At 47.0% G+C, this 26,687-nt stretch overlaps 8 protein-coding genes across 8 annotated transcripts; 3 read left to right on the forward strand and 5 right to left on the reverse strand.

Moving 5' to 3' along the window:
• Nucleotides 1–80: 80 nt before the first annotated feature.
• Nucleotides 81–2,412, reverse strand: K444DRAFT_660548 (MFS general substrate transporter). The gene is made up of 4 exons (XM_024886476.1): nt 1,577–2,412; nt 1,004–1,515; nt 502–954; nt 81–444 (listed from the first exon to the last, which is right to left on the reverse strand). Exons 1-4 carry the CDS (start codon nt 2,023–2,025, stop codon nt 272–274), a joined length of 1,587 nt encoding a protein of 528 aa, XP_024741082.1. The 5' UTR covers nt 2,026–2,412; the 3' UTR covers nt 81–271.
• Nucleotides 2,413–4,131: 1,719 nt separating this feature from the next.
• K444DRAFT_482016 (uncharacterized protein) lies at nt 4,132–5,214 on the forward strand (the record flags this gene model as incomplete). The annotated part of the gene is made up of 6 exons (XM_024873013.1): nt 4,132–4,278; nt 4,328–4,450; nt 4,508–4,757; nt 4,810–4,927; nt 4,988–5,055; nt 5,117–5,214. Coding segments are annotated over 6 exons (804 nt in total), but the record flags the coding sequence as incomplete, so codon positions are not given.
• Nucleotides 5,215–5,628: 414 nt separating this feature from the next.
• Nucleotides 5,629–7,935, reverse strand: K444DRAFT_609153 (beta-lactamase family protein). The gene has a single exon (XM_024879523.1). It carries the CDS (start codon nt 7,904–7,906, stop codon nt 6,113–6,115), a length of 1,794 nt encoding a protein of 597 aa, XP_024741084.1. The 5' UTR covers nt 7,907–7,935; the 3' UTR covers nt 5,629–6,112.
• Nucleotides 7,936–9,468: 1,533 nt separating this feature from the next.
• On the forward strand, nt 9,469–11,219 carry K444DRAFT_555256 (glycoside hydrolase family 43 protein). The gene is made up of 3 exons (XM_024876695.1): nt 9,469–9,679; nt 9,739–10,345; nt 10,405–11,219. Exons 1-3 carry the CDS (start codon nt 9,520–9,522, stop codon nt 11,192–11,194), a joined length of 1,557 nt encoding a protein of 518 aa, XP_024741085.1. The 5' UTR covers nt 9,469–9,519; the 3' UTR covers nt 11,195–11,219.
• A 3,572-nt stretch (nt 11,220–14,791) lies between these two features.
• K444DRAFT_713982 (general substrate transporter) lies at nt 14,792–16,741 on the forward strand (the record flags this gene model as incomplete). The annotated part of the gene is made up of 5 exons (XM_024888311.1): nt 14,792–14,975; nt 15,041–15,187; nt 15,332–15,609; nt 15,659–16,287; nt 16,345–16,741. The coding sequence occupies 5 exons, from the start codon at nt 14,792–14,794 to the stop codon at nt 16,709–16,711; spliced, it is 1,605 nt and encodes a 534-aa protein (XP_024741086.1). The 3' UTR covers nt 16,712–16,741.
• A 2,164-nt stretch (nt 16,742–18,905) lies between these two features.
• K444DRAFT_713985 (uncharacterized protein) lies at nt 18,906–19,436 on the reverse strand. The gene has a single exon (XM_024888312.1). It carries the CDS (start codon nt 19,374–19,376, stop codon nt 19,107–19,109), a length of 270 nt encoding a protein of 89 aa, XP_024741087.1. The 5' UTR covers nt 19,377–19,436; the 3' UTR covers nt 18,906–19,106.
• Nucleotides 19,437–20,825: 1,389 nt separating this feature from the next.
• Nucleotides 20,826–22,717, reverse strand: K444DRAFT_713987 (uncharacterized protein; the record flags this gene model as incomplete). Its single annotated transcript, XM_024888313.1, has 2 exons — nt 20,826–21,832; nt 22,024–22,717. 2 exons carry the CDS (start codon nt 22,715–22,717, stop codon nt 20,826–20,828), a joined length of 1,701 nt encoding a protein of 566 aa, XP_024741088.1.
• A 1,603-nt stretch (nt 22,718–24,320) lies between these two features.
• K444DRAFT_660552 (uncharacterized protein) lies at nt 24,321–26,687 on the reverse strand (the record flags this gene model as incomplete). The annotated part of the gene is made up of 3 exons (XM_024886477.1): nt 24,321–24,712; nt 24,758–26,198; nt 26,433–26,687. 3 exons carry the CDS (start codon nt 26,685–26,687, stop codon nt 24,429–24,431), a joined length of 1,980 nt encoding a protein of 659 aa, XP_024741089.1. The 3' UTR covers nt 24,321–24,428.

A 26,687-nucleotide genomic window follows, 5' to 3' on the forward strand; every position in this document is an offset into this window, starting at 1 on the left:
GGGAGAAGTATTTGTTTGTCGGGCAATTGTTGGTTTGAACAAGCTCAATAAAGACTGAATACTTGGAACGGTGATTAAGGGTTAGGTTTAAAAGTTAAGATTAAAACAAAAGTGGTGCTTCAAGAAGTCAATTTTCGGTAGTGACATAACATTCCCCTTTCTGTGTTCGAGTTATCCGTCCGTTCTGATCTCCCAACTCGAGGCCCAGGATGACTCTGAAGATTAGAAGTTCCTCCTAGCAAATGGGTCCCATGTCATATTCCAGGCTCACTCAGTTCTCAGCAGCGGGAGCCGGATATATGACTCTCCATTTGTGGCCATAAAGCTGCACCACAATGATCGAGCCAAAAGCAGCGAAGACAATAGCGCCTTGACAACCAAAAGCAATAGCTGCTCCACTGTGGACAACCCACTTCATGTTGAAATAAGTGATCACAAAACCGCCTGAGAAAGCAGTTAGTAGATTTCCTGGGCAGGCATGTGAGAAGAAGAATTACGTACCGACAACTCGCCAAAAATTAACCCAAGAAGAAGCCAAAGCAGCATGGCCAGGGAAACAATCAAGCACATAAGCAGAAATCGCCGTCGTGGCAGCAAGCATAGCAAAACTGTTCATTCCCCACCCAACAGCAATGCCTGCCCATGAAAGCGAGTGTTGCAGAGTCTGTCCGTATAGTACAAGGGAACACACAGAGAAAACAACAGCCGGCCAGCAACCGAAAAGTCTGTTCTCTGGTTTGTAGACGCCGTTGTGCTTCTTGATATAGTTATTGCAGAGCCAATCGTTGAAGAAATGGCCCCAGGCTTCTGCGCAAAGAACGCCGATCATGGGGGCCAAGAAGAGGAGTGCGGCGGCCGTGTCGCTAAAGAGATATGGAGGTGGCTTGATGAATTGGGTTACTGAAGTTGTAATGCCAATTGCCCACAGGTAGACAACGAGAAGGAAGATAGAACCTGTTGCAATTAGTTTCGTGTTTCCGTACTGGCAAATCGAGCTGCTTACAAGGAAGAATCAGGTAGGGAAGGTATGAGATTGCAATGAGATCTTTGAAAACGGTCTTGAGAGTTGGCCGACCTGTGGCGCGGAGACCAACAATTCCAGTGAGGAGCTTAATCTTTCCCACAATTCCGTCGACCTTCACGTTGTTCTCTGGATGATCTCGATCGTAAAGAGTTTCATCGCCAAAAAGAACAATCAGTATGACAGCAAAGGCATGGAATGCCGCCAAGACTCCAAAATCTTGACGCCAGTTGATCTTTTGAATGAGGAAACCAGCAATGAAAGGGCCCAGGTAAGGTCCAACCAAGAAACTGAATGCCCAGAAGTTGATTTTACGAGTTCGCTCGTGGAAGAAGAACATGTCATGGATTATGGTGAGGCCGATGACTTGAGGGGCAGTGTTGAAGAAGCCCTGGAGGGTTCGACATGCTGTGAATCCAGCGTAGGTTGGTGCTTGAGATGCTCCGATGACAACAATGCAGGAGAGAACCTGGGACCAAAAGAGAACCGGCAATCTAGATGAGGGGATACGTCAGTTTTTAGTACTCTCACGAGGAAGAGACGGTTGTAACTAACCGGCCGTATCGTTGAACAAGTGGTACAGCCAAGACACCTCCGGGACCTTGTAAGAAAATGCCACCACTGAGCGAGTTGGAGATATCAACAATTGACATGCCCCAAGTTTCTGCTTGTGCCTCAAAAAGGGTGGTGCCCCACGTCATGCCCCAATCTGTTAACAAGGCACTGAAGGTAAGCGCAACAAGGACCTGGTGCTTCTTGCCCCATGGCCAGTTCAACGGATCGGCAGGATCATCTGAAGGTTGAGGAATGAGAGCTGTCTTGCCGTCCTTGGTAGTTCGTACCTCTTTAACCTCAGAGCTACTCGCGTCCGTATTTCCGTCCTGCAGCTTAGTGTCGACAATGTACGTGCCATCCGAAGTTGTCTCGGCGGCTTTATGATGGATTGAACTCTCAACATCAGCAGATACCTCAACCTTCTCGTCTTTCGAGAAATCTTCGGCCATTGTTCTTTTGCTGGGGATAAGGCGATGGCTGAATTGAAATTGTTGTAAGGAAAGGGGAATAAGTGCAGAGGGAATGCCACGTGGGATCTCAACACTTAAAGTCTCTGATAGACTTGTTGATGGACATGAAAAGGCGATTTGAAACGAAGACCCCAAGAGATGGCTTGGTTGTCCGCCGTTTCTCCTCCTTCGCGATCACTGCCCTGGGACAATCAACATTGCAACCCGTGAACCAATCCCAAGAACCCTTCCCGAAGGAAGTCAGGCACGTTGCATCCAGGGCCAAGAGAACGCCTTCAAACTGGCGAGACAACTTTGCGGGCTGGGGTTGTTTGCTTTTGCGGGCAGTTGAAAGCCATAGGAACCTCGAAATAACTATCTTTCAGGACTAGAAAATGCCAATGAGCCTTATCTGGAGGCCAACCTGTCTCCCAGAGCATTTTATAGGCGGGGGCTAATATCGAATGCTGTAAGTCAAGCATGTGCAGACTGTGAGCACTTGCAGCGTTGGTGATTCCGATTAGGGACCAGTCACACGAAATTACCCCACGCTCTTTGGCCCACGGGGAAGGAAAACTACTTCCGCCGGAACGCCCTCAAGTAGATCACCCCTGCTTGAAAAAATGCCCTGGTCCCCGGAAGCCATCAGCCAAGTGCCGCAACCAATCGCGGGGTCCAAATAACGGGCTGGCCCGTTTTGGTCCTATGCCGCCAGGGGCGTCTCCTGCCAAGGAGCGACCTGACACGGGAAAAAAGCCTCTGTGGGGAGATAGTTCCCAAGCCACCTGCAGCAAACGAGGGTGCCATTGATCTGACTTCTTCAAGGATACCACTAGCAAGCCACGTCCTGTAAGCGAAGCATGTCGTTTATCTGCAATTCTTAGAGTATAATTTAGCACTGAAGGCAGTGTCGACCAGCTTTTCTATTCTATCCCGGATCCTATTATTGCGTCATCTGATCTTCGGAAATCAATTGTTCACTGCACTACAAAATAAATAGGCCCCATAAAGGGAAGAATCGGAAGATCCTTCTTAAAACGTTGTGCTAGTGTTGAGCTTGCAGGTATGGCTTCAGCCTTCACGACAAGCCTTTGGTTTCGAGCGGAACGGCGCCCGCACCAGCCAAGTTGCGCCCCCCACTTTGGCAACATGCAGAATCCCGTCCATCAAGATTCACCTATCACATGCCAGCGTTAAATGTCTCCGTTTAACGAATGTGCCTGGTTTCGGCGTTTTACCTTTCCATTAAACGGGAAGTGTTTCTATTGCTTTAATTTCAGATATGTGTTGAATTGCTTGTTCTTGACGACCAGTGGCTGCTTACTTTCTTCCAGAGGACGGATTGGGTACCGCCACGATTTGATCACTCCTAGAGATCATACAGGAGTGACAATCAGCAAAACGCGACTGTTGGTGATATGCGCCACCTGGCAGGGAGACAAAGCTTTTTGGGGACCATGCTGACCACTGAGAGCCCAAGAGGCGCCCATCCAATTTCCTGGACATCCAAAGTAAGTCGAATAATCATCTCCAACCGTCACAGGGCAAGTCCTGCCCTCAAAGGAGACTGTAGGTGTTCCCTTAGCAGGGACAGAAGCAGAGGCACCGCTGATTCCTTCTCGCTTAATTCCCGAAACTATGGACAGAGGACCTAGAACCCTCTAAGTTCTTTCACCCCTGTTTGAAAAAGGAAAGGTGTGTGAATGCAAGAATGCTGGCTGCATGAGGAATCCTCCCGGGAAACGTTCAACTGTCGAGAATCCTCAGTGGCGATCCCTGGATGAAACTCAATGAATGTTCAATCACTGCATTCAGTCATGGGGTGTTGTTGAGGTGCAATGGCAGCCCCTTCGGACGGCATCTGTTCAAACGACCGCCTGTTTTCGCAGTGTAGAACGTGGACTTGAAAGATAGATAAGTTATTTTGAAGGACTCCCTTCATAAATATCAAGACTGAACCAGTATTTCTTTCTCTTGGCATTTTGGTTGAACTGCCAATCTTTTTTCTCACCTCATAACTGCTCGTCTCTCTACAGAATCAGCTACAACTTTGCCCCTCTTGCACCAAGATCCGCAGATTAATTGAAGATGTCGACGGATATGCAACCCGATATAAATATCGGTCCAAGTGCTGTCATAGCAGGTTGGGTCGAAGCAAGCATTGCTGTCATCGTTGTGATAGCCCGGACTTACACACAGGCTAAAGTCGTGGGTCGTATGGGTGCTGAGGACTACCTCATGATATTGTCTCTGGTGCGAATCCTCTTGGCCTTTACGAGTCTACCCAACTCATCGTCTGCAGATCATTGCCATGCTCAACACATCTCTCATAACCCACGCCGTGTCTTGGGGCATTGGAAGACACATCTATTACCTAACACCCGAAGAGACAGTCAACGCTATAAAATTTGAATTTATTGCTCAGGTTTGTTATACCAATTTTCTGACCACACATTGATCGCTAACTATTCGGTATGAACAGACTCCTGGCATTGTTGCGCCAACGTTAGCGAGAATCTCCTTTGCTATCTATCTCTTGAAATTTGTAGGAACTAGCAAATTCCGAAGGTGGATCCTGTGGTCTGTTGTCTGGAGTCAAGCTATCGTCAATATCATCCAGCTAGTCCTCATCTTTGCTCAATGCGAACACTTTGCAGCTCTATGGGATCCCTCAGTTGGCGGAAAATGCTGGAGCAGGAAGGTGCAGGTGTACTCCGGCTACTTCCTTGGTGGTAGGTTTCTGCGGCTCAAACCCTTCGCTGCTCGGGTTACTGATAGATATAGCTTTAAACTGCATCCACGATCTCATATTGACATTCCTCCCGCTAGTCATCTTAAAGGACCTGAACATAACTCGGCGGGTGAAAGTTATCCTTGGTGTTTTAATGGGAATGAGTATTTTGTGAGTACCAATAGGCTATAGCCTACCACTCCTCCAAGTTTACACACTAACCATTCAAAGTGCATTTGCAGCCTCCATCGTGAAAACGATAGAACTCGGAAACCTGGGAAAGGTCTCAGACTTCACATGTAAGTTTTTCACTCTGACATGCTTGGCATGACCGCCGAACTAATAACTCTGTCTTTAAAGATTTCACCGTGTCCTTCATTATCTGGTTTACCATCGAAAATTATGTCGTCATTATCGCAGCTTCAATTCCATCACTCCGACCACTGCTTCTTCATGTCAAGAAGCAAGTTTCCAGCAAAGGTGACTCGTACCCGATGAACACATACGGTGCAAATCGGAGTCGCGGAACCAAGGGATACATGCCTTACGGTGAAGGCCGCGATGGTACATTGAAGAGTACGAACAACAGAACGACCACCGATGTTAGCGGAAGTGGAATATTGGCGAGTAAGTTGACAGGCTCGGAGAGCGAGGAAAATATTTTGCCGATTCAGAAGACTGGTGATGGTATCACTAAGAGGACGGATATTGTTATGAGATATGATGAACAGGACAAGAAGGATCTGGAGAGGGGTGGTGCCTAAGCAGAACCGATTGATGTGTTGATTTTGGTAGTGTTGCTTTTTTGTAAGGTGTATTTGGAACTTGGGAAGCTGTCTATAGCCTGCCGTCAATGTAAATTTCGAAAAGGAGTTGGATTATTTGGTCTACACAACATCATACCCTCGCGGTTTGAGATGCTCCAGCCTTGGTTGTGATTTATTTCCTTATTGTAAAGCCTATGCTGGTCGACACTGAGCCCACATCTGTTCAGACCTCCTTGACGCCCGACTGCAAGAAAAGAAAATTTGCGAATCTCACCAACACTTTCAAATTTCAACCGTTTCCCGAGAATCAAATACACCCCAATTAGTTGTGAACACACCTTTGCTAACATCGGGTCATATCAACTCCACTACTGTTAATTGACTTGTCGCCGTTGTTCAGCATTCTACAAGTGTACTCGGCGAGACACGCACCAGCTCACGTGATGGAAACCACGGCCGTGATTTCCCACCTCTCAGACAATCTCTAAACTAGAGAAGAGTTATTATCATGACCATTCTGCGCTGTCCAGTCTATTCTATATTCTCAGTATTGTCACCCACCCAGTCTAAACCACCAACACCGCAATTCTCAAGTCGCTCTTTCCAACGTGATTCGAAAAGCGGAGGGACTGACCGCCGTTGCCTTTCCGTCTGTCCCAATATCAAAGACAAAAGATCCTACTCCAATATTTCCATATGCGAGAGAACCAGCATTAAGCCAATCCTGAGATTCGAAACCCGCAAACAGCCCAGCCGGCGTTCGAGGAGTCGGTGCGTCTCTGGTCGAAGCGAGCAAAAAGGCAGCTCTTCCAGCCTTTAGGTCCGAAATCGAGGGCAGGAGACGCCAAGGGGGAGATCCAAGTGCCTCAGAGAGCCGGGTAATCATATCTGTCCCATTGCTGACCCACGATGAAATCAGCAATCCAGGTGGGGAGGTCGGGGTCTGGTTGTGAGTCAAAGTTAAGGAAGAGTTGAGGTCTGGAGTTCCTGAAGTGTAAGTCCCAGCGAAATTTCGCGCAGCTTCAATACCAGCTTGTTTCTCTAAAGCGGGGAGTATTAATTCCACAACCAGCTCTACAATGATTTCAACAATCGCGAATCGATTTGTCATCGTGCTAGCTGCGAGAATGCTGAACCCGGCATTGTAGTCCGGTAGAAGCACCAACCAGCTGCTGTATGCCCCAGAATCACCGAGCTTAGTGTAGATGTCAGTGACATGGCCGGATGGGTGAGTATATCGAAATATTTCCCACGGCCTGCCAACCGAGAATTGCAAGCGGGCTGTGTGTGAAACGGGCTTGAGCCACTTCCGTGTCTGTTCTGGAGGGAGGAGTGTTGAGTTGAGGATACCGATACCGAACTTTGCTAGATCGCTGATTGTTGACAAGAGTCCGCCGGTGGATACTAGCAGGCCAGCGTCAAATGCAAAGGTTGTGCTTGGGTCGCCGGGGATCACGCAGTGGTTCCACTCGGATTCTGGAGGGGTAGATGAGTGTGAAGAGCCCATGTTAAGAGGATTGAAGATAGTCTCTTGGTACAGTTGCTCCATGGTCTTGCCGGTGGTGGCTGATATCGCGCGACCGAGTAAGATGAAGCCGTTGTTTGCGTAATTGGGGGTTGTCCAGGGCTCGAAGATTGGGGCTTGTATCTCTGCACTCTCAAGATATGGGACTGCTGTACAAATAGTCCCATTCTCTAAGAAATTAAGTACACATGGTGTGACTACTTTCGGATCGCTCACATTGACGGGTGGCAGGCCTAGCCCTGGTACGAAGATATCCGGAAGGATTTGAAGTGCGACGTCCCCAGAGCCAAAAGGAAGAATATCGCGGCTAACTCCAGCTACTTGAGCGGCCAGGGCACTAGGTGTGATTTTGTTCCATTGAGTGGCGTACACAGTGCCATCTTCCCCCTGGTTCTTCGGGGCGAACTCGGCAAGGGTGGGAAATATGTCAGTAAGAGGGCGATCCCATTCGGTGTCGTTGAAATTCAGTAGGCCTGCAAGTACGGTGAAGACTTTAGTGAGACTTGCGAATCGGTAGATACTGTTCTCGTCGACTTTATGTGTGCCGTTGGGCGCATTTGCGGTTTCGGGAGACGTGTAGTGGAATTGAAGCTCACTGGCCGCAGGGTTGTTCAGTGAGAACATGCCAAGGGAAAATGTGAGGTTTTTGATATCGGCCATAGCCCCGGAAGAGATGTCCTGGTCGCCATGGTCGATGTATCTCTGGAGGGTGGAGGTGATGTTTCTCCAACCTGCGGCGACAAGGCTTTGGTGACTGGTCAAGTCCACCGGTGCGGGGTAACTTGGTCCTAAGAAGTCCGCAAGCGCACCTGAGATGCAGAATGAAATGATAGGGAGGCGTAGAAAAATCGGGTGCATGGCGAGATCTGAGAGTGAAATGCGGAAAAGATTGTTCTGCTAGATATCTTGCATTTCGATAATGTCGAATCGTGCTGTTTATATATACACCTCTGATCAACTGCTTAGAGCGAACTGCTACAAACTTACGAGGCATTTGACCGCATGAGCGGGCGATGCTGAGTACCTGATTTTACGCGTATATGCAGTCCGTTTAGGCGAGCCTGATGGAGAGGCGCAAAACCTTGCAAGGCAGAAAATGATCGCTAAAATCTCACCCTCTCACTGCGCCAACCTGGTTCGGTTGCCTGTGACGCTGTGAGATCATCGTTTTAAACGCGGATAGATCTCAATGATGAGATGAGGCCGATGATTGGTGTTGGGCCCTATAAGCTGATCTGCCGCAAATAAACGAAGGGTAATGTACGCGGTTTTCGCTTACTCGATAGGCCACCCAAACCACCACCAACGGATTTGAATAATAATGGGAATTATAATGAAAAGGAAATTAACAGAAGAAAAAGAAGTAGTGTCAAACTCCTTATCGGATCTATGAGGATGAGCAATTTTCATCCAAAGAAAAAAAATGAGATTTTGAAGTCTTGCGGAATTTAGAGTTTGGAGATAACGAAAAAGGACGGCCCTCAATGGATGGGAAAGCTGTGGTAAGGCAGAGCCTAGGCACTCTCGACCCTGCAGATGGAATATACGGTCCCCAGAGGCTTTTCTTCTCAAAGTTCGGATGGGGAGTGTGACTCGACTGTGGAAAATAGCTGCCTGAGTGGGGCTTACACGCTGAATGCTAGTCCAGACCCGATGTAAGTGCTGTGTTGTGTTTTGCTGCACCTAAGGGGGTGTAGGTATGATGACATAGGGGGTGCTAAAGGAAGAGCGCCTTACATATTCATATACTTTAACCTAGCGACAACCTGAGTAACTTGTCAGAGAAAATCCTTAGAGTAATATTGTATTTATGGAGACTGCACCAGTGACACGGCTTAGTGGACGGCTTGTCACGTGAGCAGATTCTATTGAGGCTATGTAAGTTTTCCTTCTCTACTATCACGGCTTCTTATGTGATTCAAGACTTTACGCCGTAGCAATGCGCAATATGGCCCCAGAAATTTCTGGCTCGTTCTGGCTCATTCTTCTTAATTAAAGGGTTAGGGGCTAAAGGGATTGCCTTGGATGAAACCTAAAAGGAGAGTAAGTCACGTGCCACATTGTCCCTTTCGAATCCTTTCAATCTCGCCCACTGAGGTAGCACTCAACATTTTCTGGTTGAAGCAATTTTTCTTTGGGGGTACGTGGAGGGTTAGAAATCAGAAGCACACATTGCCGCTGTCCAAGCCAGCTGAAATGCAAGGCACAGCCAAACTATTGATGAGTGGGAGGGGTAAGTGGGGTAGCGAGTCTGGGTCAGTTTAACCGGCTGGGAAGTGGAAATCATGAGCTTCATCTGATATATTATCCGGTTCTATGAACTATTACAAAGAACTTTCAGATTTAGGTGTTTGAACTTTGGACGAAGTTTCTCAAAGGAAGTATTTCTTGGCATTCTATTCCGCCTTGAATGTGGCTTGCCTATTCTGCACCACATAGTTCTCGGTCGCATTTTCAAACCTTGTTTTGCCATGGCATCAACTTCCATCAACCCCATAATACCAGGCTTCGCACCGGATCCATCTATCATTTTGCTTGATGGAACTTTTTTCCTCGTGAATTCAACGTTTCACATGTTTCCTGGTCTGCCAATATACGCTTCGAAGGATCTCATTTCGTGGAAGCATATCAGTCTGTACCTTCACTCAGAGCTCTTCTCAACAATGTGTTTTATTAACATGATATTACAGGCAACGCAATCCATCGGCAAAGCCAACTTAGTCTGAAGTTCTCTGACACCAGACTGGCTGAAAAGGATGAAGCCGGTGATGTGATGCATGTTACTGGCGGCTTATATGCTCCCACGATCCGTCATCACAATGGCACCGTCTACGTTGTATGCACAAACATCCTCCATATGGGTGGTTCGGATAAAGATGTGACCGAGAATTTCATCGTCTCAGCGACTGACATTTGGTCTGGAGAGTGGAGTGATCCAGTCTACTTCGACTTCCATGGCATAGATCCAAGTATCTTCTTCGACAACGATGGAAAAGTATACATGCAGGGTTCTGCTTCTCCTGGCCCAATGACAAGGATTCATTTGTTTGAGATTGACCTCCAAACCGGGAAGAAACTTACTGAGGAGAAAGAAATATGGCAAGGGACCGGAGGAATCTATCCTGAAGGTCCTCATATGTACAAAGCGGACTCGTGGTACTATATTATGATCTCTGAAAGTGGGACTTGTGAGGGCCATATGATCACTGTGGCGAGGTCGAAAAACATCTGGGGCCTTTACGAAGCATTTGAACAGAATCCGATACTGACTGCTCGCGGCACCACTGAGTACATCAGGTAAGCTCGCAACCACTTGTGCCTTGGGACTACAGTGTAGCTAATGGCCACTGCTACAGAGCGACAGGGCATTGTGATATAGTGCGGGACGAGCGGGGGCAGTGGTGGGGTGTGTGTCTAAGAGTACGCAAAGACAAAGGCCGATACACCCTTGGACGAGAGACTTTTCTCACCGTGGGAGAATGGTCCGAAGGCAAATGGCCGAAGTTGTCACAAGTCAAAATGAATCCAATCCTGCAAAGTGGCAAAGAGTTGGTGCGTGCTGAGGGTCAGGCACGTCTGACCTCTTCACCCATGGTTGATTATCTCTACATTCGGGATGCAAAGCTTGATGACCACAAGTTTTCGAACAGCGGGAAGACTCTTACTCTGACAGCAAGTGACGGCAACTTCTCACAATGGAAAGATCCAGTCACCTTTGTCGGAAAGCGGCAACGAAGTCTTGTGGGAAGATCAACAGTGCTGATGCGGAATCCCGATATAGCCACTGCAGGACTGGTGGCTGGTCTGGCATACTACAAAGACGAGCACCGTTACATGAGACTGTTCTATGATTACACATCCTCGGAGATTGTCTTTGAGGCCACTGTCACCTCCAAGAAGATTTCAAAAGTTGCCCGGCACACTGTTCAGCTCCGAGGATGGGTGGAATTTCGGCTTGAATATACCGAGCTGTCTTACACATTTTCTTACAGGATTGACTCAGAGATAGATCTCTGGATCTCATTTGAAGCTCAGGATACTCTAGATATGACAGCTCCTGACTTCATAGGTCCTGTTGTTGGATGTTTCGCAAATTCATCAGTGGGAGGAGGAGAAATTCAGTTTGAAAACCTGGAGGTGGAATGAGAACGTACATCAAAAGGCATTTGCCAGCACTTTCACATTTAGTTTCGATTCAGTGTGTTTTCTCTTCAACTTTCGCTGCTGGACAAAGTTTCTCCAAAAGGCAACATTCAAACCACCAACCCCACTTTGATATCTACCCCATGACTACGCTTCTTTAGTATCGTTCTTTCACTGCCGAGAGGCTTTCCCCTTTGTGCCCCTGATCATCAATCTGCCTGATCGTTAATCTGGTAATGAAAAATGAGCATGTGCCGGTGTAGATGCTTCGTCTTGGGAAAGAGGAGGGAATCGGGGGTAAGCGGGGGTAAGCTGCCAAGACGCAGCCCTCTAATGTCTGTTTCTCTGCGACAGCTATAGGATTGCAGGGATCCGAATTTATCCTGATCAGCGAGGGACTTTAACCACCTTAGCAGTAGCCCTTATCTCGAGTCGTGTATGCGCTTTCAAAACCTGTTGCTGTGTTGCACATAATTCAGCACATGCACTCCAATAAAAAAATATCTTAAAGTACGTCTCTCAAACTTGAGAACTTTCCATAGCCAAATCCCATTGCAAAGCTGAGAACAATCGGATCTTTAATGAAATCTTTATGCATATTTCTACAACTTCGGTCCAATAAGAGCCATAAGTTGTTGCTCGGTTATCAAGAGAGGAGTAGAGGGGAAGAGAACCGCATCGCGGAGGTTTATGGCCGCTTTCTTGAGGGACCTTTCATTATCTTAACTTGGGAGGTGCCATAATCTAGAGCTGGCGGTGTGTCCCAAGATTTTCCGTGAGTTCTGCTTTCGTTAACGGTAAGGTATTACTGTTCAAATAGAGCAGTAACCATTAATAATGTTGGGACGGGACTTCATGATGCTCGAGAAGTATGATTAAACTATTTAAAAGTTTTGAATTTACCACTGCACAACAAAAGTAAGTTATGGAAGTTCGGCTCTTGGGAGCCTGAAAGCTCCCTGCCCTGTTCGAGTCCGCGTCCATGGAACTTCCCCACTCACCGTTTCAGCTCCACTCTCTTAGGATTCCTAAGGTGAACTTTGCATTTACCCCAACGACGAATGACAGGAAGATCAGACAAAATCTACTTCAAGATTTCACATCAGCCCCGCGACAATGTAGACTTTTGCTCGGAAGCTAGCCGGGGGAGCTAGTGGAGTAACCACCGGAGAGGTGGGGGTTTCTGCGGGGTAAGGCACCATTGAAGCAACTCATTCTCTCAGCCCTCCCAAGAGCGATTTCCCATTTATCCTCGGAGCCAATTACAGAACAATCGGTTAAATCTTAATTCAAACGTGGCCCCGCGCTCCTCGTTCTCGCCTTGAAATTTCTCTAACAGAAGAATAGGGATATTGAGGAGTGGAGTAGGAAATCTGAGGGATATTTAAAGCCGCTCCAAGCCCGCAATATTTTAGGGTCCTCCACAGTACGAAGATAACGGCATAAAGTATCGGGAATACAGGGCATTATTTTATGAAGGCCACTAAATGCCCTGTAAGGTCTTACTTTAATCTCCCTGTAGCTAGTCCTAGTCCCCTGTAAGCCCCTATAAGCTTACTAAAAGTGCCCTGAAGGCTTAATATGGGCTTATGCAGCTTGACAGGTGCTGAACGCCCCCAAACGCCCATAAATATAGGCGAGTCCACTAATTAGTAGCGAGTAAAGGGGGGGGTAATCAGCCCTAATACACACCTCTCCACATACACTTCGTTCTGAATTCTAATTCTAATTGATTAGAAAAATACTTGATACCTTTCGCTTTACTTTAGCCATTATTATGGCTACTTTTGGAGGTTTATTTGATTTTCCTGATTTATTAGATAGCTAATCAGAGCTCTCCTCTCCTCCTGATTCCTCAGATGACGAACGCTCTGACGAGCATACCGAAGATGAAGAGGATGCATGGTATAATTTACCGTCAGATTCGGACGATTCAGACGATGATTCAGCTGAACCAGCCCTTCTATTACCCGCTTTATCAACTGCTTTTGTACTTGCTACTCTTGGGCCCAAAGAGCACTCTACTGGTGCCAGAATTAAGGCTATTTATATACTTGAGGATAAGAAGTCTTTGGGACAAATCAGAGAGGCTATAGGAGTACCCAGATCGGCTGTTTATTAACTTGCAGCTATAGCTAGGGAGTATGGATAGGTAGAGAATAAGAATATGCCTTTGGAGATCTCGTATATTCTGAATATACCAAGATCTGGTTGACCTGCAATCTCCGCTAAAGCAATCAAGTATGTTCTAAAGGTCGTTCTCCAGAATTTTACTACGAGAGGCTTTTCTTGTACTATAATTGCAAAGGAAGTAAAGAAGAGGGGTCATGAGATCGCACCTAGAACTATATAGAAGGTTCTTACTTATACAGGCTACTCTTAGTATAAACTGATAGTTAAGCCTGGTTTGAACGAGCTCAATAAAGCAGAGCGATTAGCCTGGTACTTGGAGCGAGAGTATTAGACGCTTAACGACTGGAAAGATGTGATTTTCACAGACGAGACTACTGTCTAATTAGGTAGTATAAGGGGAAAGAGACGTATATAGAGATTACCTGGAGAAGCGTATAATAAGTATTATATACGGAGAAGGTGGAAAGAATTTTCTAAGTTTATGTTTTAGAGGTCTTTCTCCTTTAATAAGAAGGGGCCTTGTCACATATAGGAAAAGGAGACTTTATAAGAGAAGAGAGATCGCAAAGCTGATCTTGATGCGAGGAATTCGTTAATTGAGAAGGCTAATAAAGAGAAGTAGGAGAAGGAGCAGAGGAAGTGGCTAAGGGATTGGAAGAAGGCTTATGGTAGGGCCCCTGGAGGAATACGGAAGGTATGGAAGCATAACGAGGAGACTGGTGCCTTTGTTGTGAAGAATGGACGAGGAGGGATTAATTAGTATTGATACCAAAAGAGGATATTAATTGAGAAGCTTCTACCCTTTGCGAGGGAGTGCCAGAAAGATCGACCAAAGACTATCGTACAGGAGGATAATGCAGGAGCCCACAAGTTATATTACCAAGGGAAGGTTTATAATCTATGGAAGATTATGAAGATGCTTTGGCCAGGGAACTTACCTGATCTCAATGTAATTGAGAAGGCCTGGTTCTGGATGAAAAAGGAGACTACTAAGCGGGGACCTACTAGTGATAGGAAGAAGCTGAGAGTAAGGTGGGAGAAATGCTGGGAGGACCTCCCTCAGAGCAAGATTTAAGAGTGGATTATAGTAATCCCTGATTACGTAAAGGAGATAATACGCTTGGAAGGGGGGAATGAGTATAAAGAGGGACGGAAGAAGGGGCAAGAGAAGGTAGCTATTTATTAGGTAGTTATTTTAATAGATAGAATCGAACTGATCAAAAAATAATCGAAATCAGAGGTTTAGCGAGGTAAGCCACACTTCAGGGGACCCCTACAGGGCTTACAGGGGGCTAGGAACGGCTACAGGGAGATTAAAGTAAGACCTTACAGGGCATTTAGTGGTCTTCATAAAATAATGCCCTATATTCCCGATACTTTATGCCGTTATCTTCGTACTGGAAATTATCCATTTTCCGTACCGTTTTGATAATTTGTTTGCAGCTCTATATCAACAGCGCAAACACGATGGGTTTCAAAGATCACATCCCTCGAGTTCAGCAAAATGAAGCCTTGAAACCAGTTCCTCCTCATAAAGGATACTATTTCTTCGCTGGGCAGACCTTCCCTCGAAAGACATGGTACAAGGACCAGAATCTGCGCAAACTTTACTTTTACATCTTGGTTCTTATTCTCACAAACACTGCGAATGGTAAGCAGTGTGAAAAAACTGTCTGTTCCTCGAAATCCCCAATCGCTAACGCGGACACAATCCAGGTTTTGATGGCTCCATGATGAATGGTCTACAGACGCTAAGCTATTGGCGAGAATACTTCAACCACCCCCAGGGGAGCAAGCTCGGTCTGTTCAACGCATCAATGAGTCTTGGTTCCATGCTAGGACTGTTCTTCATCCCATACACCGGTAAGTCCCTTTTCATTCACATGATTTTTTCTCACCTTGCTGCTGGCCCGTACTTTTTCTCTACCTGGTCATCTCACCTTGCTGTCCTCACATATCTCCCTGCCATCACAGAAAGTGCGATTCTGACCTTGGTTTCTTGTGTAGTGGATCGATTTGGCAGAAAAGTAGGGATCATTAGTGGGTGCCTCATCATGTTGCTTGCTGTTGGCCTGCAGACCGGCGCTACCAATTTTGGCATGTTTATCGCTGCCCGTCTTCTTCTCGGATTTGGCGACAACATTGTGCTCGGCTCAGCTCCTCTCCCCATTGCTGAGATTGCACACCCTCAAGATCGTGCAATTCTTGTCACATTGAGCGCAGCTTCATATCATTCAGGTGCATTTATCGCTTCTTGGGTTACATATGGAACATTGCAGATCCAGGTATGTCTCTCTATGCAATCGCAAGCAGCTTGCGCTGATGTTAAGACAGAGCAATTGGTCTTGGAGGCTCCCTTCTCTCTTGCAAAGCATCTGCAGCGTCTTCATTCTGGCCATGATGTATTGGTGTCCAGAGTCTCCCCGTTGGCTCATCAACCGTGGCCAAGAGGACAAAGCCCTCCAAATACTGGCGCACTATCATGCCAACGGCAATGGCCAAGATGAGTTCGTGCAGCTTGAGCATACTGAAATTCGCGCTGCTCTCGCAATCGAAAAGGAGGCAGAAGCAAACACTTGGCTTGACTTCCTCCGCACCAAAGGCAACCGAAAGAGAGTCGGTATCATTACGGCAATTGGATTCTTCTCACAGTGGTCCGGAAATGGACTCATTTCGTACTATCTGTATCAAGTCATGAACAACATCGGTATCACGAGCCCTCAGACCCAGCTCGGTGTCAATGGTGGCCTCAAAACGTGGGGCTTGATCGTCAATATCACCATGTCTTTCTTCGTTGACCGAATCGGAAGACGCAAGATCTACCTTATTTCGACGATCGGCACGTTGTTCGCATTTACAATTTGGACAATAATCGCGGCCAGATATGCCATCCATCCTGTCAATGGCCTCGGCAGCGCATTCGTTTTCATGATCTTCGTCTACGGCTCTTTCTACGATTTCAAGCAAGTCACTCCAAAATTTACATATCTTGAAGAGAGTCAATAACATCATTTAAACAGATCTGGTCTCCTCGCCTCATACACAACAGAAATTCTTCCCTATGGCCTCCGAGCCAAGGGATTCACCTGGCTAAACTTCTGCGTAACCTCAGCGCTCTTCTTCAACCAATACGTGAACGCCATTGCTCTTGAAGCTCTCGCATGGAAATATTATCTGTTCTACTGTGTGTTTCTGGTTTTTGAAGTCGGAATCATCTACTTCTTCGTTGTGGAGACTAGGTATACGCCTATGGAGGAGATCAACAAATTTTTCGATGGCGACTCGGCGATTGATGTAGCGGAGATGGCGAACGCGGAGCTGAAGGAGGCCAAGATCGAGCGGGTTGAGCAGGCGGAGGACAGAGTTGAGGGGGAGACGCGTGCTTAATGCGGCGGAGCCCAGAGAGGGAAAGGAGGCCGTCGGAGACCTGGTAATTTCTCTGGTGAGAGTTGGAGTTAACTTTGCTTGGCTGTCACAGGTTCGAAGCTATTCATATGCCTGGTGGGTCAGCGTTATCAAGTGGGTGAGAAGCAGCGGAACATGTATGTATTCTTGCCGCTATTTCTGGATTAGGATTTCTCCGTGGATTATTCCTAAACTTGCATCTTCCCTGTCTTTCCATTCTGCCCAAGCGTTTGCCATGGTTTCCAGCTTATCTTCAGTAGCCACAGAAGTTGTGCTAGTTGAGCAAGCAAAGCTCCTCGTGGCAATCTTTAGCCCAAGGCGACAGGAGGATGTTGGTAGATTGGCCAGTTTGAGCTAGAGAATAGCAGCTTTGGGGTACCAAGAATTTCTTGGCCTGAAACATGTGCAACCGTTGCTTGCGGCTTGCCCGACTATTAAACCTTACCTTGGAAGCCCTCCAAATCTAAATATTGCTACACATCGATTATCTAGCTAAGTCATTCTTGGAAGTCAAGTGTTTGTAATATAACTCTTTGCCAGAATGCCCCACCTAGCTAATACAAACTACTTGTGGCGGTACTTAATCAATGTCCCAAAAGCTTCCCACAAATTTCCAGGGCGTATTATGCTCTTCTATCAGATCTCGTTTCCGATACTCGATGATCAAGTCTAGATATAGCGAATAGGGCATGCATTGACAGTAGTACGAGTCCTATTGGTGGAGCACATCGTGCTAGTCAATAGTAGTGAGCTGTTATTTGAATTCTACAGGTTAGTCCCTACTCGACTGAATGGCATAGATGAAATTAACGATAATGCGTATGCGGCTTTGGCTCTTTGTCCAGATTTCAATGCGGCTCTCCGTGTCCGGCCAACTCGAACAATCTTTAATATTCCTTGGGCTAATGTTACGATTAGCATTAAATTCATCCAAACAAGCGCTTATATACAGGTTTGGCAACGATTACTGAGCAATCGATTAGTAATCGATTCTGGACACAATCGAATACTATCGAATCGCATTAATTAGTAATTAATTACCAAACGATTATTACCCCGTACCAAGCACTAAATTTTTAGTACCTATAGCCTATAATTTAGCGACCGTGGCCCTAAAATTTAGCAATAAGTAGCCTATAATTATATAGGCTTCCTTTTCCTCGCAACTTTCAAGTACTAAAGCTCACTTCCCACTTATTCCCTAAGGGGCTATCCCCTAAAGAGCTCTTTTTCAGAAAGCTCTTTGCGTATCGCAGTAAGCTGTCTCGCAGTAATCTGTCCCCCAAAAAGCTCTTTGTATATTACAGTAAGCTGTCTCGCAGTAATCTGTCTACCAACAAGCTCTTCCCTAGGAAGCTCTTTGCGTATTGCAGTAGCCTGTCTCGCAGTAAGCTATTCCCCAAAAAACTCTTCTCTAGGGAGCTCTTTGCGCATTGCAGTGAGCTGTATTCCAGAGAGCTCTTTGCGTATTATAGTGAGCTATCTCCCGGGGCACTCTTCCCCAGAAGACAGCTTATTGCGAGACAACTCACTGCGAGACAGTTCCCTGCAATACGTAAAGAGCTCCCTGGGGAGAGCTCACTGCAATACGCAAAGAGCTCGCTAGGGAAGAGCTTCTTGGGGAATAGCTTACTGCGAGACAGCTTTTTATAATATATAAAGAGCCTCCTAGGAAGGAGCTCACTTTTAAGTAATAATAAAGGGTTAGGGAGAAGGAAGAGGGGCAATAATATATAAGTATAGTGATTTTTATTAAGTTAAATTATATAACTTTGGGAGAAAAGGGGGCCTTAAGTACTAAAAGAGAAGTGGAATTCTAAATATTTTCTTTAAATATGTAAATAAAGGAGAGCCTTATCTTTATTATATATATAGTATAATACTTTACTAAACTCCTTAACTATCCAGAATTAGAAAAGGGGGTACGTGGGCAGGGATTTGCTCGCTTATAATCGATTATTAATCGATTTAATTAATACCTTACGATTATGGCATCGATTATAATCGATTACTAAAAACGCCAATCATTGCCAAGCCTGCTTATGTAAAGAATTGGGAATATACCACGGACTTCTCTATGTATTAGCGGGTATATTACACTACCATATACTATAGTTTGCCGTAATCCAATCCCACTTGGCTCTGACTTTAAAAGCTCAGGAGAGCAATTCAATTCCCACAGGCACTCGTTCTCGAAGTCGCTCTCACGAGCAGCCACGACGCCACCTAGCTTCGTTGTACGCAGTATCTCCCTCAACACCTTCCATGGGTCGCCAAATAGTAGAGATCCTGGTGGCAGTATGTAACTTCAAAGGTTCCGTAGGCAAAGGGTAGGTCATATGCATATGCTAGCTGAAAATAGATATTCTTGACTGCTTCAGATACCTACTGCAACAGCTTTAGCGCGTTGTAAGACGTTCTGCTTCAGATCGATGGCAGTGACTTGACCATCTGATGTGAGTTTTGCAAAGGACACTGAGATGGTCCCCGAGCCGGTGCCAATTTCTAACAAGATGAGGAAGGGAGTGCTTTCTTTCACGCACTGAAGTATGGGCAGGAGATAGGCGGCGCTGTTCTCGGTGGTTCGCAATTCAATGTGGATGGCTTGAGGGGCTGCGGAAATCGGCTTCTGATTTAGTTGACCCATCGTTGAAATAACTTCTGCGATTTCAAAGAAACTGCTCAAAGGAGAGGATGCATCTTTGATAGTGGGCTACAGAATCTATTGTTTCATGAGTCCACCAGCTCATGCACTCTCCGGCGTTACAGGTTGAGGTAAGGCGGACTTTGGCATGGCTCTGTAAGCACTCTGAAGCTTAGCCCGGCTTCATCAATTTGCTGGCTCAGGCAATCGGCCGTCTAATTGGCCAACAGTAGAGTGGGGTCATACCATGCTATTATTAAAGCCCTCCTTGAACTTTGGTCGCTTCAGCTTGATTGGAGCAAGCCCTTGGCTGCCAAACATCCAATAGAGTTAGGTTTATTCTCAGGGGTACGACTCAGTACTTCAACAGAGCTTTGAATGATGGGTGAAGCTTGATGTCAGCCATAGTCGAAATGTTGAGTGTCAGTAATCCCACTTGAGGTTGGTAGGATTAAAATAATGAGGCAATAATTTCTCACACGGGGATTGAGTCAGAATCGGAGCTTCATTCTCTCCAGCCCAATGGCATGAACAGTCTGCCTTCGGGTTTCGCCTGGATCATGACTGTTGTATGTTCTAGATTGTATTCGTTTGCTAGTCGACCCTATCTAAATATTACCTCCGTATGATGTATAATTAAACGTACGGAACACAATGACGTCATATCTCATGAGATGTGCTGTTATGCTATTGCTATGCTATGACATATGTTAAATGCGACACGTGATTAGCTCCCCTTTTCCCGCTCGCTTAACTGGGCAACTCAAGTGGCGGCACATAAACATCAACCCCGAAACCTAATTCAACTTCCCACAAAACTCATTTTACCTTGCCCGCTTTTCACTTCACACTATCGTTTTAACGTTCTTAAGGTCGGGTTTGGTCCCGCATAAAGTTATACAGAGAGAAGCAGGCACTTGGTGAATTAAATAAACCTCCAAAAGGCAATTTTGCATCGCTCTCATTGGTAAATACAAAGGTAACAAAGGAAAGAAGATAGAATGGCTCACGTGGACATTATAGTGCGGCATGCTTTTGTTCTCTATCGAAAGTCGAGCCCTCGCAAATATACTTTTCGCGATCCTAATCCCAGAGAGAAAGTTCATCTGGGAACGGATTCTTTTGATCAAACAGCAATCAAACTTAAGTATTAGGGTTCAGGCTAATTTTTGAAAACAACGCTTGATTGGTGTTTCTAAAGTACAGTTCCCTGGTCTCAAGTCCAGAGGCGCGGACATCAAAACTCGCGCGTGATGTGGTAACATTCTAGACTACAGCCCCTTATTCAGGTTCTATCGACCGGGATTTTTGAAAGCAACGATTGCCACGAGAATGACTTTTTAACATGCAACACAGATCAAGACCCAACACGACTTCGTCAGATATTTCTGTAGGGTCATGAGCACGTATTCTCTCCCCCTATATGGAACGCCCACCTCATCCAAATACCCACTATGCTCTTCCACGTCCCCTTCCATGGCCATTGCCCCTTACCCTTTCAGTCTCTCTTCCACTTCCGCCGCGTCTATTGTCACCCATCACATGCGACCCTGGTCCTGATGCCGCTGGCAATGCATGACCAAGCTCTACCATGCTAACCTGAGTTTCGTGGGCAGCCACTCCACTGACTGGTCTAGACGGAGATTCTTGTGGTTGATTTGATAGCGGAGGTGGAGTAGGGGGGGCTCTCCTTGGCCGTCGCTGGTGCAGTGGCGGGGTTGGAGTAGGAGGACCTCTCCTTGGCTCTGGAGCATATCTTGCTAATATGCTCGAACTTGAAGAAACGTCATCTCCTGGCAATGAGCTTCGTAGTTGTTGATGTTGCTGTGGGCGGGAAGCAGACGCTTCTGCGCTCGTAACTGGGTCTCTCGGTCTGGGAGGGGCTTGTGCCACCGGAGTTGTTCGGGAAGTTGAGCCAACTCCTGGCCCCTCTGTTCCAAAATTCACACTTCGTGGGCGTTTTGCTTGTTGTTGGTTACCAGACGCGGGAGGAGAGACTCCGTAAAGAGATTCATCGTCCACTTGTTGCTGTTGCAAGGCCTGGCTTCCTAGATGGCGAGCAGACCCCTGCTGAACATTTCCTTCCTGTGTGTTTTTACGCTTAAGCCTCTTTTCTCGATCTGTCGCAGCTTTTGTATACCTGCACTCTTTCCCCATGTTTCTACAGCTACTGCATCCGCTCAGGATCTTATCACAGCCTTCAGCTCCACCATGGCAGTGATCGCATGCTCTTGCTGAACGGCCAGGATCCGGTATTCGATAGTCCCGTTCAGGATACTTGTTACGTGATTCTTGGGTCACATCAACACATTCCCGGTTCGTCTTGATACAGTGATTGCAAGATCTTTTTCCGTCGCAACGGGTTTTACGGTGAAAACAGTTACCACACTTCAATGATGACTGCTGGCGCTGCTGATTCTTTGGCTTGTCTCTTAGGCTGAAACTGTTTACCGGCTTGTCTGAATGTTGGTACGTACACTCTTTCTTTACTTGTTTGCAGCGTTGGCAGCCGTCCTTTTCCCGATTACATGTCTGTGTAACACAGCGTTTTCTGCATCGATCACATGCCGAGCGCAATCCCTGTGTGGCCTCTTTACAAGCCGAGTTAGACTTCCTTGCGATACACGTGTCTCATGGCAGAGAGCCTTACCAAACCTGCTGCACGTTTCACTACGCCCGTGCAGCACACATTCACTACAAGCACCACCAAAATATCCCGCTCGTCGACGACATTCCAGCAAAACTGGATTCGATCCTTCCTCGCATTGTAAACAAGTTCTGGGACAGGTAGCGCCGAAGAGTGAGATAGCCAGTGCCTGAGCCATTCGCATAATTGCTGGGGGCTGCGCCAAACCAGGAGGCCCAAGGCGATTTTGTGACGCCAAAGAGACGGTTCGAAAAGTATGAGTAGCGTTTGTAGCCTCAGGGAGTATGTTGGCTTCTGAGCCAAGCAGAGATCTCAAACACGCGATGTTGACAACCAGAATGTCAGACCAACGTGGATGCACGCGCGCTACAAGCGCTGCGCCACCTTCTGCGAGATAAGCATCTGTGATGCCCTCGATATCAAGAAGCCTTTCCGCGACCGAAGGAAGAGCTGCAGACTGGTGTTCTCGTTGTTGCAGTTCTTGGTTTTGTGCTCGAGGACCTAAATGAGCTCTCGCATCTCTCGCAGCTCTCGCGTCTCTCACCTCATAGAACCTCCTCTCGATATCTTCTTCACTCCTCTCGGGAAAATGTTGTTCCTGGATGCTGTAAAAGGTCAACCCGTAAAATCCATGTAATCTTTGAATTCTGTCATCCTCATCTTGAGTAAAATCGGCTTGTGATTCATGAGCCGACATTGCAATTTCTCGTCTTGATTGAAAAGCAAGTGCAACTCAAAGTTGCTTCTCAGTTCTCTTCGAAGGAGGATGTGCGGCGTTACAGGTGGGGAATGGCTGTGCGTGGTAGCCTCTTGACCTGCGGCTTTCTAAAGATGTCTCCAATACCGAACTGAAATAAGAGTCAACGAGAGTACCTAAGCTTATCCAAACCTAGATGGAAGAGCGATTGGTATGAGGAGGCCTTGATGAAGCTTTTAGAGGTTTGGTATGTTGATGGAAAGAACAAATTGGGAAATGTGAGAAACAGTGGAGGCTTTTGTACTCTGCTATAATAGAGTCATAAAGTGTATCTCCCACTGAGATCGCATGTTATCCCCAGAGCATGGAATCAATCCGTGATTCATGGATTTTTGCAGGGCCTGTTGGCCTAAGGACGAAGTCTGATATGATGCGAAAGCAGGCTTGTTAGTCAAATCTGCCACATTTGGTTAGAAATGTGAGAGGCTTTGAATCATGCCTCTGTAATATGGGGTTTAGCATATGGAACGCGAAGAGGACCTCCTCTATTCGAGGTATGGCTCATCGTATACTGTGACGAGATATGATCCCCCTTTTTCGCTCGCTTAACTAAGGACGTCTAGCGGAACAGGTAGTTCGATATCGGAATCTCGACATGAGCATTTCTAATTCCGTCTTTGGACCTGAGCTGTCACTACTATAGCCTGAGCTATGAGTAAGCCAAACCGGGGCTGGGGTGAGTAGGTGAGCTACGGAGGTGAGCTCATAATAGATAGTAGCGACCTGTTTAAGCTCCACAACTATGACTACTACTAGCTGAAATTAGAAAGAGTAAGGCAGGGGTCCTTTTACGGCCAAGTCTAGATCGTTATTTGAAAGAGCTATATTGTGAGACCAATCGACGCATTCCACAAGATATTCAGTCCTCCCGTGCCGGGTTCACCTCCCTAGTAGTCTATTGGAATGGGAACAATATATTGGTACAAAATCAATATATTGGAGGTTGACAGTCTGCAGAATGACTAGATACAAGAGAGTAAAGTTTGAAAGTAGAGGAGAAAGTGTCCAAAGTAAGGGTTTTTATCCTCATTACCTATCGGCGATATCGATAATGCCGAGCCCGCTTTCTTCGATACATTATAAATTAGCTAATAAATCAAAAGTAATCAGAATAATAATATATTAGTGAGCTTGGTAAGCTCGGCGAGTGACGCATGACAAATGAGAGTGGAGAACACTAAATTAGTGGTTGAACCTGGTGCTGGAAGGACTGGTAAGCTAGCTAACGTAGCGTACCAATTCAACACAGTCGCTCAGTCGCTCAACTAATCCCCATAACCCGCCTCGAATTCATCTACAGAGCTCCATAACCCAACCCGTAATTCAGGGTAGGCAATTCGCCAGAACCGTATCCCAGCGCGAAACCAGGGACTTTCAGTAACACACAGGCGCAAGCAGGTGAAGAGGAAGTTATTTCTGAACTGACTTATCTCCCGATACCCGGGCAAATATCAGAAAGATATAGGTCATGATAATGCAATACTCAAAGACTCGGAACTCAAGCACGCCAAAAGCCGTTTCCGGTTCTGGAGCTGAGCTCCCCGCTGGGCTGCCTGGGACGGCCCACTTCTGGGATGGGAGTACACTCAGCTCCTCCATTGCCTTGTGCTCATGATGCTCACCTCAAATATAATAATGGCCTGGCAGCCTGCTACGACCTGGCTTGACTCGATGGCTCCCACGTCTCGTCCCCAATTATTGGGGGCCGCCTTCCTGCCTCTGCATCTCTCTCCGGGTTTTTAACACTCTTCGTAGAAACAAACAGTGGATGTTTCCCCTTCCAATTCTTGATGGACGAGGGCAGAAACCTCCCTTGCCGTTCAACCGAGGCTTCACCAACGCCAGGGGCGGGATCAGCCGTCCGCCTTAAGGTCTGGGTTCTCTTAACCTTTGTTTGTTCCTTCTCAGATGCATCTGCTCGGGGAGTATCGTTAGCTATATCCATGGTGGTCATGATAGTTCAGGAGATGTCGCACTGACCGGTGAATTCGTCAACAAGCGAGTAAATAATAGACAGAAACGCCACCACGACCGGCAAGACCTGACCGAAGCCCCATGTCGTTAATTCATTACCTTCCACCATTCGGTAGTTGACTGCCACAAGGGTGATGAGGTCAAACGTATTCCAGACGAGGAATGCGAGGTAGCAGAACCAGTTTAGTGGGTAGAACCCATCGCCGTACGACCAGATAGCAAGGAGCTGCACCAGCAAGAACCACAGAACAACCATGGCACTACAAAACACGACTCGTATCATGCTAAAATCGCAAAAAGCGGTCTGTAGCGCTGTCCAGCCTTTCTTTTCCTTAGATTTCAAGAATGTATCCCACGAGGCCCTCATCTCGCCCCACAGATGCAATGTTATCACCGTTGTCCAGATGAACCACCTTTCATTCCAGCGCTTGGTACATGGAAACAAACACAAGGCTAGGGCGAAGGCGAATAGCCCCTGACCGATAATCCAGAAGTAGAAGGAGAAGTAAGGATTCGCCCGGTCCATGAATCTGTAGCAGTAGCCTGCAGTGTCGTTGTGCGGAATGCTGTCCGGCTCGGGCCATAGATGCCGTTTTCCCTCACGGAGATAGACGAAGGTCTGATAGTATATTGCCAGTACCATGCAGACGAATATGGCCAAACGTCTCACTAGCAGCCGCCACTCATTGTCTTTAGAGTCGACGTTCATGTAATTGATGCGTATAGCCCAGAATGAGTTAAGCGCCATCATATATGAGATAAGAACTAGTTGTTCGTGGTAAAAAGTGAGGTCGTTCCGGTTCGCTATGCCGGAAATAATGATTCCAAGTGACGTGATTGCCTGAAGGTCGCCAAGATCTCCAAGGACATTGAGAATCTTTTCAACAAACGGGGATTCCGGTTTTGGCGAGGCATGGAGCCCCTTGACGTAGTCATACCCTTTCCTGTTGAGACGTACTCGCTGATAGTCGCGCCTGGCCTCGGTTGCCGGGGTTGCCTGGGTGCCACTTACACTGGACCTAATGGGCTTCACTTTCCGGACCCCGGAGATGGTGTAGGATCGCCCTGGCGAGCGTCTCGAGAGAATCACGTTTTGATCTTGGTGGTCGTTGTCGCTGAGCTGCGACGGCGCGTCTTGGTTAATGCGTTGGGCTGCACCTCTTTCGACTAGCTCTGTCCCGTTCGACTTCAGCCCAGATGGTCCATTTCCATGAGACGTAGGACTTAGGTCCTTGGGGTTTCGCCATTCTTGGTACGTTTCCTTCGTTTCCTTCCAGGCCGGGATGAAAGTCAGAATGACGGTGAACCAGGCAACAACTGCAAAGGACCCAACGACCTGTCTTGCGTCAGTGTGACTATTCGCGGAAGATGTTTGGGCTAGTCCTGACCCCTGGTCCTCCCACGTCCGTATTCCCCGCAATAGTTGTGTTGCAAGAGAAGTCTGGATCTATAAGCGACATAATTTCTGATATGAACTGAGGTTCACGCGCACTTCTAGGTCAACAAACAAACTAGAATAGTGAGGCGTTATTTGGGACGCCCCACACCGTCCTACCTAAGTGCGCGTTGGGGCTATTACGCACGAGATGAAAGTCGCTAACCCGTAAGGCCCGGAGTACTGAATATGCGGACCAAATATCAGGGCTTAAATTAGTTGCTCTCCTTGTTCCTCCACGCCCACATATCGAGAGCAGCCACGGTGAGTGGCAGCGACAGCTAAATATTCTGGGCAGCCTTCCGCCATCTCGGGAGGACGGACTAGGCCGCTCTCGTCAAGACAAACCGGGCTAGTACTGGGGGCCACACTTCTCAATACGGAGTAGTCAGGGTTCGCTACCGAGCCGCCCCCTATTGCGGGGTCAAGTGGCTCATTGGTTCCTTCATTGCGCGAATTGGAAGGAAGATACGAATTGCCAATTGGTGGCGCCAGCCACAT

The sequence above is a fragment of the Hyaloscypha bicolor genome (genome assembly GCF_002865645.1).
Source record: "Hyaloscypha bicolor E unplaced genomic scaffold K444scaffold_39, whole genome shotgun sequence".
Classification (NCBI taxonomy): domain Eukaryota; kingdom Fungi; phylum Ascomycota; class Leotiomycetes; order Helotiales; family Hyaloscyphaceae; genus Hyaloscypha; species Hyaloscypha bicolor.

Excerpts from the sequence above, each read along its gene's own strand:
- K444DRAFT_660548 (XM_024886476.1), bottom strand. The coding sequence starts at position 2,025 with ATGGCCGAAGATTTCTCGAAAGACGAGAAGGTTGAGGTATCTGCTGAT. Across the intron at positions 955-1,003 it reads TCCCTACCTGATTCTTCCTT|GTTCTATCTTCCTTCTCGTT; the intron begins GTAAGCAGCTCG and ends TAATTGCAACAG. Across the intron at positions 445-501 it reads TAATTTTTGGCGAGTTGTCG|GCGGTTTTGTGATCACTTAT; the intron begins GTACGTAATTCT and ends CTGCTTTCTCAG.
- K444DRAFT_609153 (XM_024879523.1), bottom strand. The coding sequence starts at position 7,906 with ATGCACCCGATTTTTCTACGCCTCCCTATCATTTCATTCTGCATCTCA.
- K444DRAFT_555256 (XM_024876695.1), top strand. The coding sequence starts at position 9,520 with ATGGCATCAACTTCCATCAACCCCATAATACCAGGCTTCGCACCGGAT. Across the intron at positions 9,680-9,738 it reads CATTTCGTGGAAGCATATCA|GCAACGCAATCCATCGGCAA; the intron begins GTCTGTACCTTC and ends ATGATATTACAG. Across the intron at positions 10,346-10,404 it reads GGCACCACTGAGTACATCAG|AGCGACAGGGCATTGTGATA; the intron begins GTAAGCTCGCAA and ends CCACTGCTACAG.
- K444DRAFT_713985 (XM_024888312.1), bottom strand. The coding sequence starts at position 19,376 with ATGGGTCAACTAAATCAGAAGCCGATTTCCGCAGCCCCTCAAGCCATC.